This window comes from Tinamus guttatus, unplaced genomic scaffold, assembly GCF_059628265.1.
Source record: "Tinamus guttatus ecotype Peru unplaced genomic scaffold, ASM5962826v1 Tinamus_guttatus_pri_ptg000288l, whole genome shotgun sequence".
Lineage (NCBI taxonomy): Eukaryota > Metazoa > Chordata > Aves > Tinamiformes > Tinamidae > Tinamus > Tinamus guttatus.
Window position 1 is genome coordinate 1,100,639 of NW_028288822.1, and position 14,116 is coordinate 1,114,754.

The 14,116-nt window shown below is 43.8% G+C and overlaps 1 protein-coding gene across 1 annotated transcript; it reads left to right on the forward strand.

The window, feature by feature from the left end:
* Positions 1-631: 631 nt before the first annotated feature.
* On the forward strand, positions 632-12,483 carry PGRMC2 (progesterone receptor membrane component 2). Its single transcript, XM_088527660.1, has 3 exons — positions 632-1,010; positions 10,389-10,544; positions 11,258-12,483. Exons 1-3 carry the CDS (start codon positions 647-649, stop codon positions 11,353-11,355), a joined length of 618 nt encoding a protein of 205 aa, XP_088383786.1. The 5' UTR covers positions 632-646; the 3' UTR covers positions 11,356-12,483.
* The last annotated feature ends 1,633 nt before the right edge of the window (positions 12,484-14,116 follow it).

A 14,116-nucleotide genomic window follows, 5' to 3' on the forward strand; every position in this document is an offset into this window, starting at 1 on the left:
CGTATTTACCGCAGGCAGCGAGGCGCAGCGAGCAGATCCCCGGGCTGCCTGCAGGGCGCTCCCCTCAGAGCGCCCGCGCTGGAGCGAGCCCCGGCGCGCGGGGCACAGCCCCGGACGGACGCGTCACTCGCTCAGCGACCGTTCAACGGGTGCCGCACAACGTGGCGGTACCGCGCTGGCTGCTGCCAATGCCGCCGCCCTTCGCCCCCTGCTACGCGGCAGCCCCGAGGCTCTTCCCCCGCGCGCTTTATCAGCGCGGCCGCCACGGGCCACGCGGCTCGCGCCACCTGCCGCGACCGTTGAGCGGCCGGTGCGACGGTTACGCCGCGCAGGGACCCGCCCCGCCCCCAACCGGCGGCGCCGCGCGCGCTAGGGCGCGAGCAAGCAGCGCAGGGGCGGGCGGCGCTGCCTCTCGCGAGCCGTTGGGGCCGTTGCAGCCGTTGGGGCGTGTCCGCTCGGCACTCGCCCGCGGCGCGCGAGCCGGGCGAGGGCGTCGCCTCGTGGCGCGGCCCTATGGGGAGCGGGGAGCGGCGGGCGGAGCTGCACGTCCCGCCCCGCCGCCCCGCCCCGCCGCCTCCCCCGCCCCGCGGGCCCGGCTGGCGGGGCGGAGCCGGCGCGCGGGCAGGCAGGCGCTGGCCTGGCAGTGATGGCGGACGACGGGGATGGGAAGCTAAGGACTGAGGGGAGCGGCGGCCTCGGCGGCGAGGCGGGCGCGGCGGGGGAGCCGCCGGCCGGCGCGGCGGTGGCGGGCGGCGAGATGCTGCTGAACGCGGGGCTGCTGGCGCTGGTGCTGCTGGCGGCCTACCGGCTCTACGTGCGCTGGGGCCGGCGGAGCGGGCCGGGGGGCGCGGCGCAGCAGGGCCAGGCGGCCGCGCTGCCGCGCATGAAGCGGCGCGACTTCTCCCTGGAGCAGCTGCGCGAGTTCGACGGCGCGCGCAACCCCCGCATCCTGCTCGCCGTCAACGGCAAAGTCTTCGACGTGACCAAAGGCAGCAAGTTCTACGGGCCCGGTGAGCGCCCGGCCGTGGGGGGAAGCGGGGGGACACGAGGGTCGCGGGGGGCCCCCCGCCAAAGCCGCCCCGCTGAGGGAGGCGGCGAGTTTCGGCCCCGGCCGCCGCTGCCGCCCGCCGGGCCCCGCAGGGGCCCTGCCCGCGCCGTGCGCCGCGGCGGCGGCTTGAACGCCACGACACCCAGGCCGGGCCTCGGTGCCCGCGCACGGTTTGGGCATGACCCCGGTTTTCCGTTTATCTAAATTTGGACTTGCGGAATTTAATTTTTTTCTCTCTCTCTGTCTCTTCTAGTAGGTTTCCCAAGTGCAGCAGAGCAATGCTTCATTCTAGCTCTTACGGTTCGGGAAAGGATAAGGTGAAAGTTGTTTAAAGGTGCAGATGATGTACTGAGTATAGTGGTGTGTATCGAAGCTAGTGGGAGAGTTCAGGGGCCAAGACGTTGGTGCCACTTAAGGGAGTGCAGAAACCAACCTACTCACTTAAAAAGAGAGCTAGACTTTACGCTCCTTTGGATCCAAAAAGGCAGTGCTTCAGAGGCAACACTGGGCTTCACCTTGTAGATGGTTGATTGCAAGAAAATACGCTGTGGTGCCTATTAAGTGCCCTTAATAACAAGGTGGAGACATTGCTAGTAAGTGTGTTCAAGTCCAATGCCAACGGAAATAAACGCTATGACTGCTGATAATTTTCTTGCCTAAGCAATGTTGGTTTGGAAAACTCAATCCAGTCAAATCAAGCAGGAGTTTTCATAGTAGTGTTCTTGTACGAGGGTTTTTTATTTTTGGCTTTTTTTCTTTTTTCCTCTCCCCAAGGAGTACTTCAAGTATGTTTTGTTTTGTTTTGTTTTAGCAATAAGCATGGGTTACCAGAAGAGAAATGCAAAACTGAAGTGTTACCAGTCTCTGGCTCTTACCAGGGCAGTGGCAAGCAGTTGCACTTGGCTAGTGCTTAGTAACTCTTGTTACCTCTAGTGTAAAGTTTGTGATACCATCTCTGCTATCAGTTACAGAAATTCAAACTGCTATAATTAAATCAAAATGTTTTCTTGACTGGGTACTGTAAAAATTCAGATTGGAGCCTGAACTACCTTGCTGTACCTTGTCTTTGTTTATTGACCAGTTTAAGCTGAGCAAAGGCACTCTGGCATGCTGCAGTTCTCAGGACACTTGGTTGGATTCGTTTTTTTTTATCCTGCTTGTTTTAGGGATTTTTAACCTGAGACCTCTCTTCTGAAACAAAATACATGTGATGTGCATGCTACATGAAAATTAAACATCAGCTAGTTGATAGATTGCTCCATAAACTACTCCAGGAAATAATTTAGGACCATCATCTAAATGTCAATTTATGTATCAAGCATAAGTTAAGTTTTAGACTCTTCGCTGTAGCATCATCCCTGAATCACATCCTCAGCCTCTGGAGACATGTTGCTGTGATGAAGCTAAAGCTTTATTTCTGTTGCTTGGGACTGTGAACATCAGGATAGTGATGCTTAACTTGAAACAGAAGATTTCTCTTGGTTAAGAGCATTTCATGTGATTTTTACCAATGGTATATATTTTTTTTGAATCAAGCTGAATTTGGTTTGCCTGTACCAAGGCATTTCAAGAACTATGTTCTTGCAACCATTTTGCAGTTAAAAAAAAAAAGGTCAATAGATGCTTTGCATGCCTTAAAAACCGTTAAGAGAATTAGGTGGAAAAGTCTTCTATAGGTGATGGAGAATTTTTCAAAAAGACTTCACTCAGAGTAGCCAAACGTCTGCAGAACTTTTTATGCCTCACAGCTGGAGCAGTGCAGAGCAGGCAACACAGTCATGGCCAGGTTCTACTCACCAGAAGAAAGTTGGGGGTGCTGGCTCAGGTGGCAGCACGTGCTTGGACTGCCCGGCTTATGCTTGGTTGCGATACTGTTGGGAAATAGCCCCTGGACTCTGAAGGCATCTGCAGCAAATAGCACTGGCTGAAGGCTCATTGGCAGCTCTTAAGTACATGTTAACTGCTGTGTTAATGCTGGATATTGTGGCTGTCTCTGGAGCCTTCCGATGTCTTGAAAATTACAATCTCTTCCCACCCCACCATTTCCTCCCCAGAGTTTCCTCACGATGGTATTTTTCTGCTTGTAGTGTATTACTAAAAGTGACTTGAATTATTATCTAGTCCAGATTTTTGTCCAGCAGTGAGGGGTCCATCACAGCCAGCAGCAACCTGCTAGTTTTATGACCTCTCTTTCAGTTTCAAACTTTTTCATTTTTCTCATACTGTCATTTTTAAGCCTTCTACAGTTTATGCCGGTATCCTAGTAGTCTTTCATATGTCTAACACCTTTCATGTGAGAGTAAGAAAGTTGTATCACACTTCTAACTGTGCCTCCAAGAATCACATTAACAATTTTGCTCATCTCACACTGAATTCTTTACATCCTTGGATTGCCAAATTCTTTCCCCAGTGTATGTTTCCCAGGACTGCCCTCTGTCCTGCAAATCTACCCTTTTTTTTTTTTTTTTTTTTTTTTTGAGACTTTGCATTTGTTTGTATTAAATCTCTGTGTTCGCCCAGATGAGTAAGTGCTCCAGAATGCTTTGGTTGGTAATTAATTAAAATTAATTAAAATTAATTACCACTTCCTTTATCATCTGCAAACTCTAAAAGAAAAAAAAAAACAAGTCATTATTGGCTTATTGTAAAATAGAACTTAGACCCAGAATTTTTAAGAATCTGTTTTGGGGCAATTTTCTCATCTAATCACATATCACACATAATGATTCAGAATCTAATGATTGTTGTATTTAGTGTTGATTTTATATCCTTATCACAAGATACAGGTTTGTTGTGCCACTCATTGTAATTTCATGTTTGTTTGCATCAAGATTCCTGGTAGCATATTGATCAATAGAAAGGCTATAGTAGGAGCTAAGAAAAACTATCAAATCTTAATATTTACACTGGCACACTCATTTAATTCTGTAAACAGGACTTGATTCGCTTGTCAAATGCTTTGTGCTTTTCCAAGAAGTATACAGCTTGAGCATGACAGAGCAAAATTATAGGCAATCCCATGTAAGCGACTGGTCCACATCACTTCTTGCTGTGCTCTTAATTTTTCATGATCTAAAAAAATCAATTTCCTGATTTCCCTTCCCCAGAATACATTGTCCCTGTCAACTTATTTCTCATTCCACTTTTGTCCTTCAAAATGTCAGTAAGATTTCCACTTCTCTTTTTTTCCAAAAGGAATAGGTTAGGTAGCAACATTTCAACACATTCCAACATTAGTTCGTTTTTCATGGGAGAAATATTGCCTTTATGTTGCTAATCCAATTGAGAACTTTTTTGATACTAAATACATAAAAAATTCTGTAGTAAAAATCTGTTATTTTTTCCATTATTTGTATAAAAATAACCTGATGCTGCTAGACTTCTTTTTGAAGTTGCTGCTGTAAACTTTATTGTTTCTTGTTAAAAGCCCTTAGTTTGGACGATGTGGATGCTTTTCAGCATTTCATTTCCTAGTATATGGTTAGGGTGAAATGTTGCAGAGGGGACATTTTCTCTGGGGAGTTCTGTTAAGGTTGGCCTTATCTTAAAAACACAACAGGCTGAGGGCTTTTAGATAAGTGGGGAGAATAACATGGGGTGTGAGGCAAATGCTTCCTGTAAGATCTGGATCTTGCGTGAGCTCTTTTTGATGTTTGAGAGCTCTGTGGTGTCTGCGTGAAGGAGATACCTCTCACCTGGGGACTCAGTTTTTCAAAGAAAATGAGTTTCTGAGGAAGATGTGATGTTCCCATCAGAACTAGCAAAACTGAAGGCTTTAGAAAAACTTGTTTGAGAGAGACTCTTTCCATAGTGCTGATTAAAGAGTCTCCTTGCCAGGGGGTGGAGGGCTTGTCTTAAGCACCCAGTCGATGTTCACTGAGCAGGTCATAGCACAGTGTCCTTGTGCAGGAAGGTGCTTCCTTCTGTTACCCCTGCTGCTTCAACTCAGCCTCTGTCGGGTCTCATTTCCCACTGCCTTCCCCCAACTTTTTTTTTTTTTTTTTTTACCTCGAATATATTTCTTAAAAACCCAACAGTTCTGTGCCTGATAAAAGAAAAGGTCTGTGTGTTCAGGCAGACCCCTAGTTTCTACTTAAACCCTTCAGGTTCCAGTCATCTGAGCTGCGAGGGACCTGATGGAGGGGGGATGCTGAAGAACAATCGCCATGAGCTTGTGACCTGTATGTTAGTGACACCCGAACAAAGTTGAAGCCAGCCCAAAGCAGCACAGCTATCTTGTCATTTCTTTGGAAGCCCAGTTGGCATTGCTTGCTTTATTATGGAATAATTTTGTGATCCGACCGCTTTTCCACAAAAGGGAGGTGGAGTATCTAGGTCCTCCTCAAGCTGGCAGCTGCCTCTTAGGGATCTCTTGCCTGCTGAACTTCAGGCTTTTCCGGCAGCCCTCACCGTCTGCCGCTTTACTTGAAACTGGGTCATTGGTTCTTACACCCTTTCACAGGGTTAAAAGGGAAGCAAACAAAAGTGAGAGTGAGGATCTCCCATTGTGTGTCTAAGAAGTCAGATTTAGACCCCTCTTTTGAAGCATGTAGTCTTTGTGGCTCTCTCTTAAGAGCCCTTACTTTGCATGCAAAGTGTAACTTAAAATTAAGCCAGATCTTTTCCCTTCATCTCAATCTAGAGCTATACAGTCACATGAAGTCACCTTGAATTCCAACAGATAGGTCTTACTAGAAAGCTTCTGGTTTCAAGCTGTGTCTCAAAATGGCTTTGTATGATTTCTGGCTTTTCCCTTCTTCATAAAGAAAGCAGCACTGAACAAATACGTGTCAGTACTCAATAAAAAAGCTTAAACAGGTAGTGGAGTTTTTTTTTTTTTTCTGATTTGGAATGGAAAAGGTAGATGAAATGGGAGAATAGTGTAACTGTCAGTAACATGCAGCCCTTCTCCCTTTGTTCCTTTCCATTTGCATTAAAAGAAAGATTAGTCTTCATATCTTCAGCTGAAGGCATTTTGTCCCTGTATTTATAAGCCCCAGATGAAAATGGGCATTACTTGCAGGGGCCAAACACAAGCCCATGGGTGCCGGGGCATTGATGTGGTTGCAGATCTGGTGAATCCCTCACCGGGCTGCTCAGCTGCTTTCAGCATCAAAAGCTGCTTTAACCCTGAACCTTCTTAACCTGTGGGACTTCTTCAAAGAACCTGCATCAATCTTGTAGGATGAGTATAATTCTTACAGTATCGCTGTGTCAGGTGTGAAGTCCCTGCACACCTATTTGTGGTGCAGCTCCCAGTGCTGATAGTTGATCTGAACGTCAGTATGTCATGTCCAGCTTCAGTAGTGCCTAGTCTGCAGCGACCTGCAGAACTAGTGATAAGCCAAAATGGTCGGATATACTTTTCTCTACCCAAAACATGAACACCAGCATAGGTTTTGGAGGAGACTGTTCATCAAACCAGTTGAACTGGAATTGAAACACTTGCATGCTGATGCAAAGATCCAATTTAACATATTTTGGCCTTTACTCTTTTGGCAAGGTAGGGGAAAAAACAAAAAGTGGCCAGAAAGAGTGCTTCCACATTCAACCTGGACAGCGTCAGACCTTTCAAAGTTTTACTTACAGTCCTTTAGTGTTAAGCTCATTTTTCCTTGTCTGTTGTTTCTTGACATATGTAAACAAAGAGAAATTGAAGATAAATATTTGGGAACGAAACAGGGCTTGCAGATACAAAAATCCTGTTAGTACAGCAAGAATTGAAGAGGTATTTTTACTGGTGAAAGAGTCCTTGATTTTTGTCAATTCTCAAGCTTCAGAAAACATGTCAGTTGGGAACAGAGATGAATGTCAGGCTAAAACACTACCAAGTTCATCGTGCAGGCTAGTTTTATAATTGGATATTGAAGCAAAGTACAGAAGGATCTGTGGTTCTTGGCAGGCTAGCAGGTGTGGAGCAGCACCAGCCCCTGCTCTGAGGACTTTATACAGGGAACAAGGCAGAAGTCTTTAAATGTGATATTATGTGTGTGAAGATGTGTAGACAGATACTGAAAGAATTTATTTGAATTTAAGCTAAAACAAAGGTTCAATAACAGACTTTTAGTATGCAAAATTAGTGATGGATTCTTCACAGAACAAAGTTTTCCTTGATATAAGCACCCAGTAAGGCTCATAACGAATTGTACCCAAGTAACATCTGGCGTAAATGTGTTTTAATATATTTGATGCCTCCCTGACTTCCCTTTTGTTGCTATAAGATGTGAAATAGGAGTAGGAAGACCATTCTCTCCCTCCTCTCCCCCCCCTAATAAATAAGTACCTATCAAATAGCTCATTTGGGAGCATAGCAAAGCCCACTGCAATTTTGTGCTGGAGTCTTGATTCCAGCTGGATTAAAAATGGATTTAATATATATACATACCTGTGGTACTGACATCTCTTTTGACAGTGTCTTTGGTATGTATGCCAGGAGCGTGATCAATTATTTATAACAGGAGTCAGTCTAAAAAGGTAGGTAGACAAAAGGAAATAAAAGAAGGATGAAAGGTGGGACTTTCAGACTAAATTGCATCTGGTTATAAAGTTATAAATGACATTCATGGGAGAGTACTTTAGGATTTTACTGGCATTTGCATGACAGGATAAGTGCAAGAAAATGACACCTGCAAAATATCTTTTAATTAAGACTGTGGCACCACTGTTTATATAAATGCCAGCTTAGTAAACAAGAAATTGGGCTCACAGGAGAAACTGGCCCTGTAAAAACTGACCCTCTAAAACTGAACTGTATGTTCTGTATAAATGCAGAATACTGTATGTAATTTCTGACTAAGTATGGGATCTTTAAATCTTGAAGAAGTGGATTGTTCCTAGAGATCTATGCTGAATTCTGAATTGAATGCCAATCTCAGACTTTATTTCCATTTTAGTAATCCTGTAGCTGAGGTAAAGACAGGTTTGTGTTTTCTTGTTTTCATAATCCTAAATCATGATCTTTCTTTATAGCAAAGGATGAAAGTATGTGTGGCATATCCTTAAATTATGTTTGCAGAGCTGGAGCTTTAGGATGATCATTGCCAAGTCTGAAGGCAGTTTTTCACTAGTTAGAATTCTGTTAAATACCTGGACTTGTCTTGATGGTTTCTCTGTAACTCCTGCATACTTTGGTACTAAGCATGTTAGAATAGTAATATTTAAAATCAATTTTAGAAAAGCCCCAAAATGTTCCAATATATTTGCAGAAATTTTGCATTGTTAATGCAAACTAATAAATTCTAAAGGCAATAATTTATTCTTTCAACTAGGTATGTTATTAAAATGAAAGGGTTTTCAGGGTTTGATACCGATATTGTAATTCTCTTTTTAATAGAAATAATTGGAATCAAGCTGGTGGAACAGAAGGTGGCGTCTCAGCAGTTGCTGTAGAACTACTTGCTAAGTGCAGAGTTGTTGGGGTGGGGGACAATAATGTGATCCACTAGCTCAGATTAGCCAGAAGCTTGAAAGCTCTTTTACTCAAAGAGCTAGTAATGTTTGAGGAAGGAGAAACCTGGGGCAAAACACTATTGGTGTGAAGGGGTAGGTAGCAATTTATTGTTAGGGATTTATTGGTTAATTAAGTGTGGTCTTGGTAAGAAGCGCTCAGGGCTTCCTGATGCTGTGTTCAGGATTCAGACAGGCAGAAGAAGCTGATTTAAATGGGAGTGAGGCTTTGTTTGAAGAAGTGGCACATTTTGATGCAAATGATGGCCACCTCTGTCCCTTACCTGGTTTTAGGAGTGAATGAGCAGGGTAAATGAATAGATTCGGTATCTTGGTAAAAAATCTATCTCAGTCTCTGAATACCCTTTTTTTTTTTCCCCACATAGAAATCCAATTGAGGATACAAATGGGAAAAAGGGCTGTTTGACCTTGATTCTGTTGAGTGCAAGGACATAGCCCCTGACCACTGAGGTAGTTACTGTGCATGTCCTTCCTGGAGCTGAATGTCTGGAAGAATAAGCATGGAGAAGTTGTTAATCACTGCTCTTGTCTCTCCTATGGCCAGATTCATTTGTGTAGTGCAAGCTTGCAGGTGAAAGCTATCTCTCAGATGTGTACTCATGTTAAGTTTTGCCTTTAAATCAGTTGGTTTATTTCCAGAGAGCCATGGGAATTGTTTTTGGCACACAGGACGCCCTTCTGCGCCCAGCTTCGATCGTAGACAGTGCCCAGTGCCAAACGCTTGGGTGGAGGGACAACCTGAGCGCTGGGGAGGACGTAGCGGCTCCTTGTAATCCCTGCGGTGCCCAGGTTCCTTGCCCCAGGAGTGCGGCCGGCTGCCCTTGGCCTCTCGCAGCCCTCACGGTGGGTTCTTCCTTGCCCATGGGTGCTGCCTTATCACCAGGCTCCCAACCACGCTGTCCTAGGAGAGGTAAGAGCCAGAGCCGCATCCCGGACTGTCTGCCTTCATAGCGAAGCCCTTTTGCAAAGCCTTGGGTGCACCTGGCCACTGCAGTTAGTGCAGGCCTTTCTTTTTAATCAAGGTATTTGCTTTTAGGTCAAGAAAATTTAAAATAACAGTACGCTTGGAGCTCTTTAGCTAACAAAATTTGGGAAAGCCAGTTAACAACCTCATCCTGAAATCATTGGTTTGCAAATCATGCTGCTGTCTTTGTAGCAATATTTCTTTGACAGGCATTGCTTAAGATTTCATTAGCACAGTTGTGCTGCTCTGGGCCAGTCTAAGGGCATGAAGTCATTGCTTTGAATTTCTAAACAAACAGATTTGCAGAGTTTTCCAAGAGCAGTGCAGGACAGGTGTATGGGTGAGCTGCTACCCTAAAAAAGTGTGGAAAATCGTTCAGAAGGTAACTCCACAGAAGTAAGAATGAATCAAAGACTTATTGGCTGTCACTTATGTAGAAAGTTATGGTTGCTCTGTAAGTAAAAAGATTTTAACTAATAGTAATGGATAAAATGTAAAGGTTTTCTGATTAAGATACCTATACAATCTGGTTCTATTTGTGCCTGACTTACTTACAAACATTTTATATTTTGTTTAATAGAAGCGGGTTTCTTTTGAACTCCAGCCTCCTCCTGTCTCTTTGGAATTTACTTCAATTGACTTGCATCAAATGACAGGGGTTTTCCAGATACCCCCTTGGGACTATTTCCCTGGTTCTGCTCTCCTCTGCAGACTTGCCTCCTAGTGATATTTAAGATGTAATTGCACTGTTGTTGAATGTTGAACAGCCATGCTTTCGAAACTACTGCTGTTCCTATCACTGCAGATGTGTGGGATTTTTAATGTATGGCTTCCTCAGACGATAAAGAAGTGAGATCAGTCGCCATAAACAAAGACCTGAAGGTATCAATTTTGTCTTTTTGTTTTCAGAGGGTCCATATGGAATATTTGCTGGCAGAGATGCCTCCAGGGGACTAGCAACTTTCTGTCTAGATAAAGATGCACTCAGAGATGAATATGATGACCTATCGGACTTAAATGCTGTACAGATGGAAAGTGTTAGAGAGTGGGAAATGCAATTTAAAGGTAACTTCTTAAATTAGCAGATCATCTGTAGTTTAAGGAAATACTGTTCACAAAAATGACCAATTTGGGTTTGGGGCTTCTTTTAATAGAACATTAACTTTGCTGTGCAATAACTTTAGGAAAAAGCCTGAGATTTGAGACCTTTCTTCTTTGGAAAGGATTTCATTATACTTCACTATGGCTTTTCCATTCTTTCCATGCTCTTCTCAGCCATTTCAGTGCCAATTCCCTACGGCATCTCAGTGTAGTTTAGTCTCTGGAATTCCTGCTCAGCAGTGGTTGGCTTTGGATTCCACTGAAGTAAATTAGGACTCAGAGTTGTTTTGGTGTTAGGTGCTGAATGGGTTCCTCTTGAAGTCATGCCTGGCAGGCACCAAAGTGCCTCTGGAGGGAGGGGGAAAGCTTTTAATTGAAACCAAAACAGGTGAGGGAATTGGTGCTGGGTTTATTAGGAGACGTTTCAGCCTTTGGGTAATAAAGCTTCACTGACTAGCTGTGGGAGAGCTGAAGCAAAGTGGAGAGAGTAGACAAGGTAGTGAGCAGAATGAGGTAGTGAGGGTTGATTTAGGAGGCTGAGCTTGCTGAAAAAAGTTGCCACTGATTTCAGTGATTCAGAACTGTGGTGTGTAGGGAAAGGGCGATTCTCAGCAGTGCAGACTAACTAGCAAATGCAGCTCTATTTGATTGTAATGGAATCGTAAAATCTCTTTCAGAAAAATACGACTACGTAGGTAGACTCCTAAAGCCAGGGGAAGAACCATCAGAATATACAGATGAGGAAGATACCAAGGATCACACTAAACAGGAATGAACTTTGTAAACAACCAAAGTCAGGGGCCTTCGGAACTGCAACCTCTTATTCCCCATCACAGAATGTCCTGCATCTTTGGGTACAGTTCATCTGCTGCGAAAAACATTCAACAGGTTTTGTACAAGAAAATAACATACTCACAAGTGAAGATTTGAATACTAGACATTATTTGTGCTGCCAAACTTTTTTTTGCAGTTTATTTGTAATGTCTGGTAAGGCTTCATTGAAGAAGAGGGGCCAGGGCTTAAAGGCAAAAACGCTATTCCTTTTTATCAGTAACCTGAAGCCTTCAAATAGCATAAACTAAAAGCTCTCTGAAGACATGAGCCTTCCAGCTCAATGAAAGATTTGAATCTGTTTTCATGGGTGTCTTCTCCTTCAGCAGTAAAGAAAGATGTGCTCGCGTGCATCAATATCAGTAGGTTGGGCTACTGAAACTGATGTTAAAATGTGAATTTCTAATATTGTTTTGTATGTGGGCCTTACTAGCCCTATCAGAATACTTCAGTTCTCCAAGAGAGGTCCACGTAGATTAGGATGGGGTTAAAATCCTTTTCTCAAAAGGATTGGATAAAAACATTTTCTCTGCGACAACTATTGTCTGAAGCCTGCCTCCTGCCCCTGCCCCCTCCCGTCCTCTAAATCAAATCAAATATTAATTGTGCCTTATTTCACTTGCATAGACTTGAATTGTTTTAAGGGAAAGCCCCCAAAATGCGGCTTCGCAGTCACTACAAGCAGCATTGAGACTGAAGCTAGAATGTTCTGTTGACTGGAAAACCTTGATATCATTCTGTGTATAGAATGTAAAAGAGGAATACTCAGTGTTACTGCCATATGTTAATACTACATATACTTAAATTAGCATTGTGATGGCCAAACACATACTCCCATGCTTCTTTTTAAGTAATAAAAAAGAAAAAAAAAAACAATAAAAAGGTCACCCTTCCTCCTCTTCCAGAAGCTGCCTAACTTTTGGGAGCACCGCCTCCACAGCCCTGTAGAGCGAAGGGGTGTTCGTGTGTGGGTATGTGTGCGTGTCTGTCTGAATGCAAGACTTGGGAGGGATTGTTTCTGCAGATATTGTAAATATGAATACCATTTTAATAAAGCATGTACAATACCAAATGTGCTGTCAGACTTTATCTAGAAGCTGTTGAGCAGACCTAGAGTATCATGGAATACTAGGTAAAGGAAAAAAAAATTGGATATGAAACGCCCACTGGTTTTTATACACAACTCTCCTGTTAGTGTTTCCTTGAAGTCCCACCTTTTAAGGAACTTTGAAGACATGCTCAGGTAAGCTCTCATTAAAAGAATAAACCTATGCCAGTGTATTTATGGTGAAAAAAATAGAGTGATTGTACCTATGGCAGAAGGTTTTTAGGAGATGATGTAAAGTACAGTAAAAGGAATTTGTGCTGTGTTATCTATGATATTGGAAGTAGTTATTAGGTATTACGTTGCTTAATACTAACTGCATAAGAACTTTGTTCTACAGTCTCTGGCAGTGTGCTGCAGAATTGCAGTCTAGGATAATGACTGCTTTTAACTCTTTTTGACTTACAGATTAAAGCTGTAGCTCCAATACAGTCTCTGCAGAAATGTGTAAGTACAGAAAAGCACTCAGTAATGAAGTACAAATGATTCAGAAAATGGAAAGAGCAGGTAAATACCATTCGTTATAAGGGACTGCCACCATCTCCCACTTCAGTAGGGGTCTTTTCTTTAAAATGCCAGGCCAGCTGAGTGGGAAGGTAAGAGTGAAGAATATTGGCAGAGTTTGTCTGATTGGATATTAAATTCAAATTTCCATTCTTGTGAAAGTACTTATCCCCCTTCATAGATACTAGAAATATGTGAAATTTCCAAATGTGCAAACGCAACTGCCCCAGTTAAAATAACAGGGTCTTATTTGAGAGCTACAAGCAATCTGTGTGGCCTTTTTTGTTTTCTTTTAAAATGGGTTCTGTAGATGGATTTTGACTTCTGTAAGATATTTTGATAGCTTTGCTTTTTTTTAAAAAAAAAGGCTGTTAGGTCTGTAGGGCCATGAGCATATAATAACAAACATTCCTCTTAAAATACATCTGTTGACACAAGAACATCATAGATATATATATATGTCACTAACACTGTAGAAATGTCAGTGCCTAAGTACATGACTCTACCATGAAGTTCCTGGCTTACAGCTTTATGGTTATATTTGTACCTCTGTTTGCAGGTTTCACCTGTGATAAGTCCACAGTAACAGATTTTGGAACATACTTTTGAACTGTAAAATTCCAGGAATCACTTCCTTTTTATTTCTATTTGACTGACACAGCTTTACATCCATACATATGAAACACTTCAAATAATATTCTGAGTGACCTGTGGATCCCCTGCCCTGCCTGTCTGAGCTGGAGCGGAGCTGCTCAAGCAGCAGGAGCAGCTGGCCGGGAGCCCCTTCGGCAGGAGCTCCTTGCATTGGCAGCGTCTTCCAGAGCGAGCGGTGCCGTTAGGTACGGCCGGGGCTTGTGGCTTCCTTGCTGCCGGGACAGCACTCGTTCCTGCTGAGGCCACGTCCTTATTAACTGAGCGCTGACTCAGTGCCCGCACTTCTTCCTGCGCCTCAGTACTGCAATAAGCCCTGGCCAGAAATAGTGGGCATGGCAGCAAAACTGAAGCACAAAGAAGATGGTGTCTTAGATGGGACAGCAAGAGGGACCCTGAGCTACTGAGCAGCTCTCCTACAGGGGTAGGAGCTAGCAGTGCCTAG

Excerpts from the sequence above, each read along its gene's own strand:
- PGRMC2 (XM_088527660.1), top strand. The coding sequence starts at position 647 with ATGGCGGACGACGGGGATGGGAAGCTAAGGACTGAGGGGAGCGGCGGC. Across the intron at positions 1,011-10,388 it reads CAGCAAGTTCTACGGGCCCG|AGGGTCCATATGGAATATTT; the intron begins GTGAGCGCCCGG and ends TTTTGTTTTCAG. Across the intron at positions 10,545-11,257 it reads GTGGGAAATGCAATTTAAAG|AAAAATACGACTACGTAGGT; the intron begins GTAACTTCTTAA and ends AATCTCTTTCAG.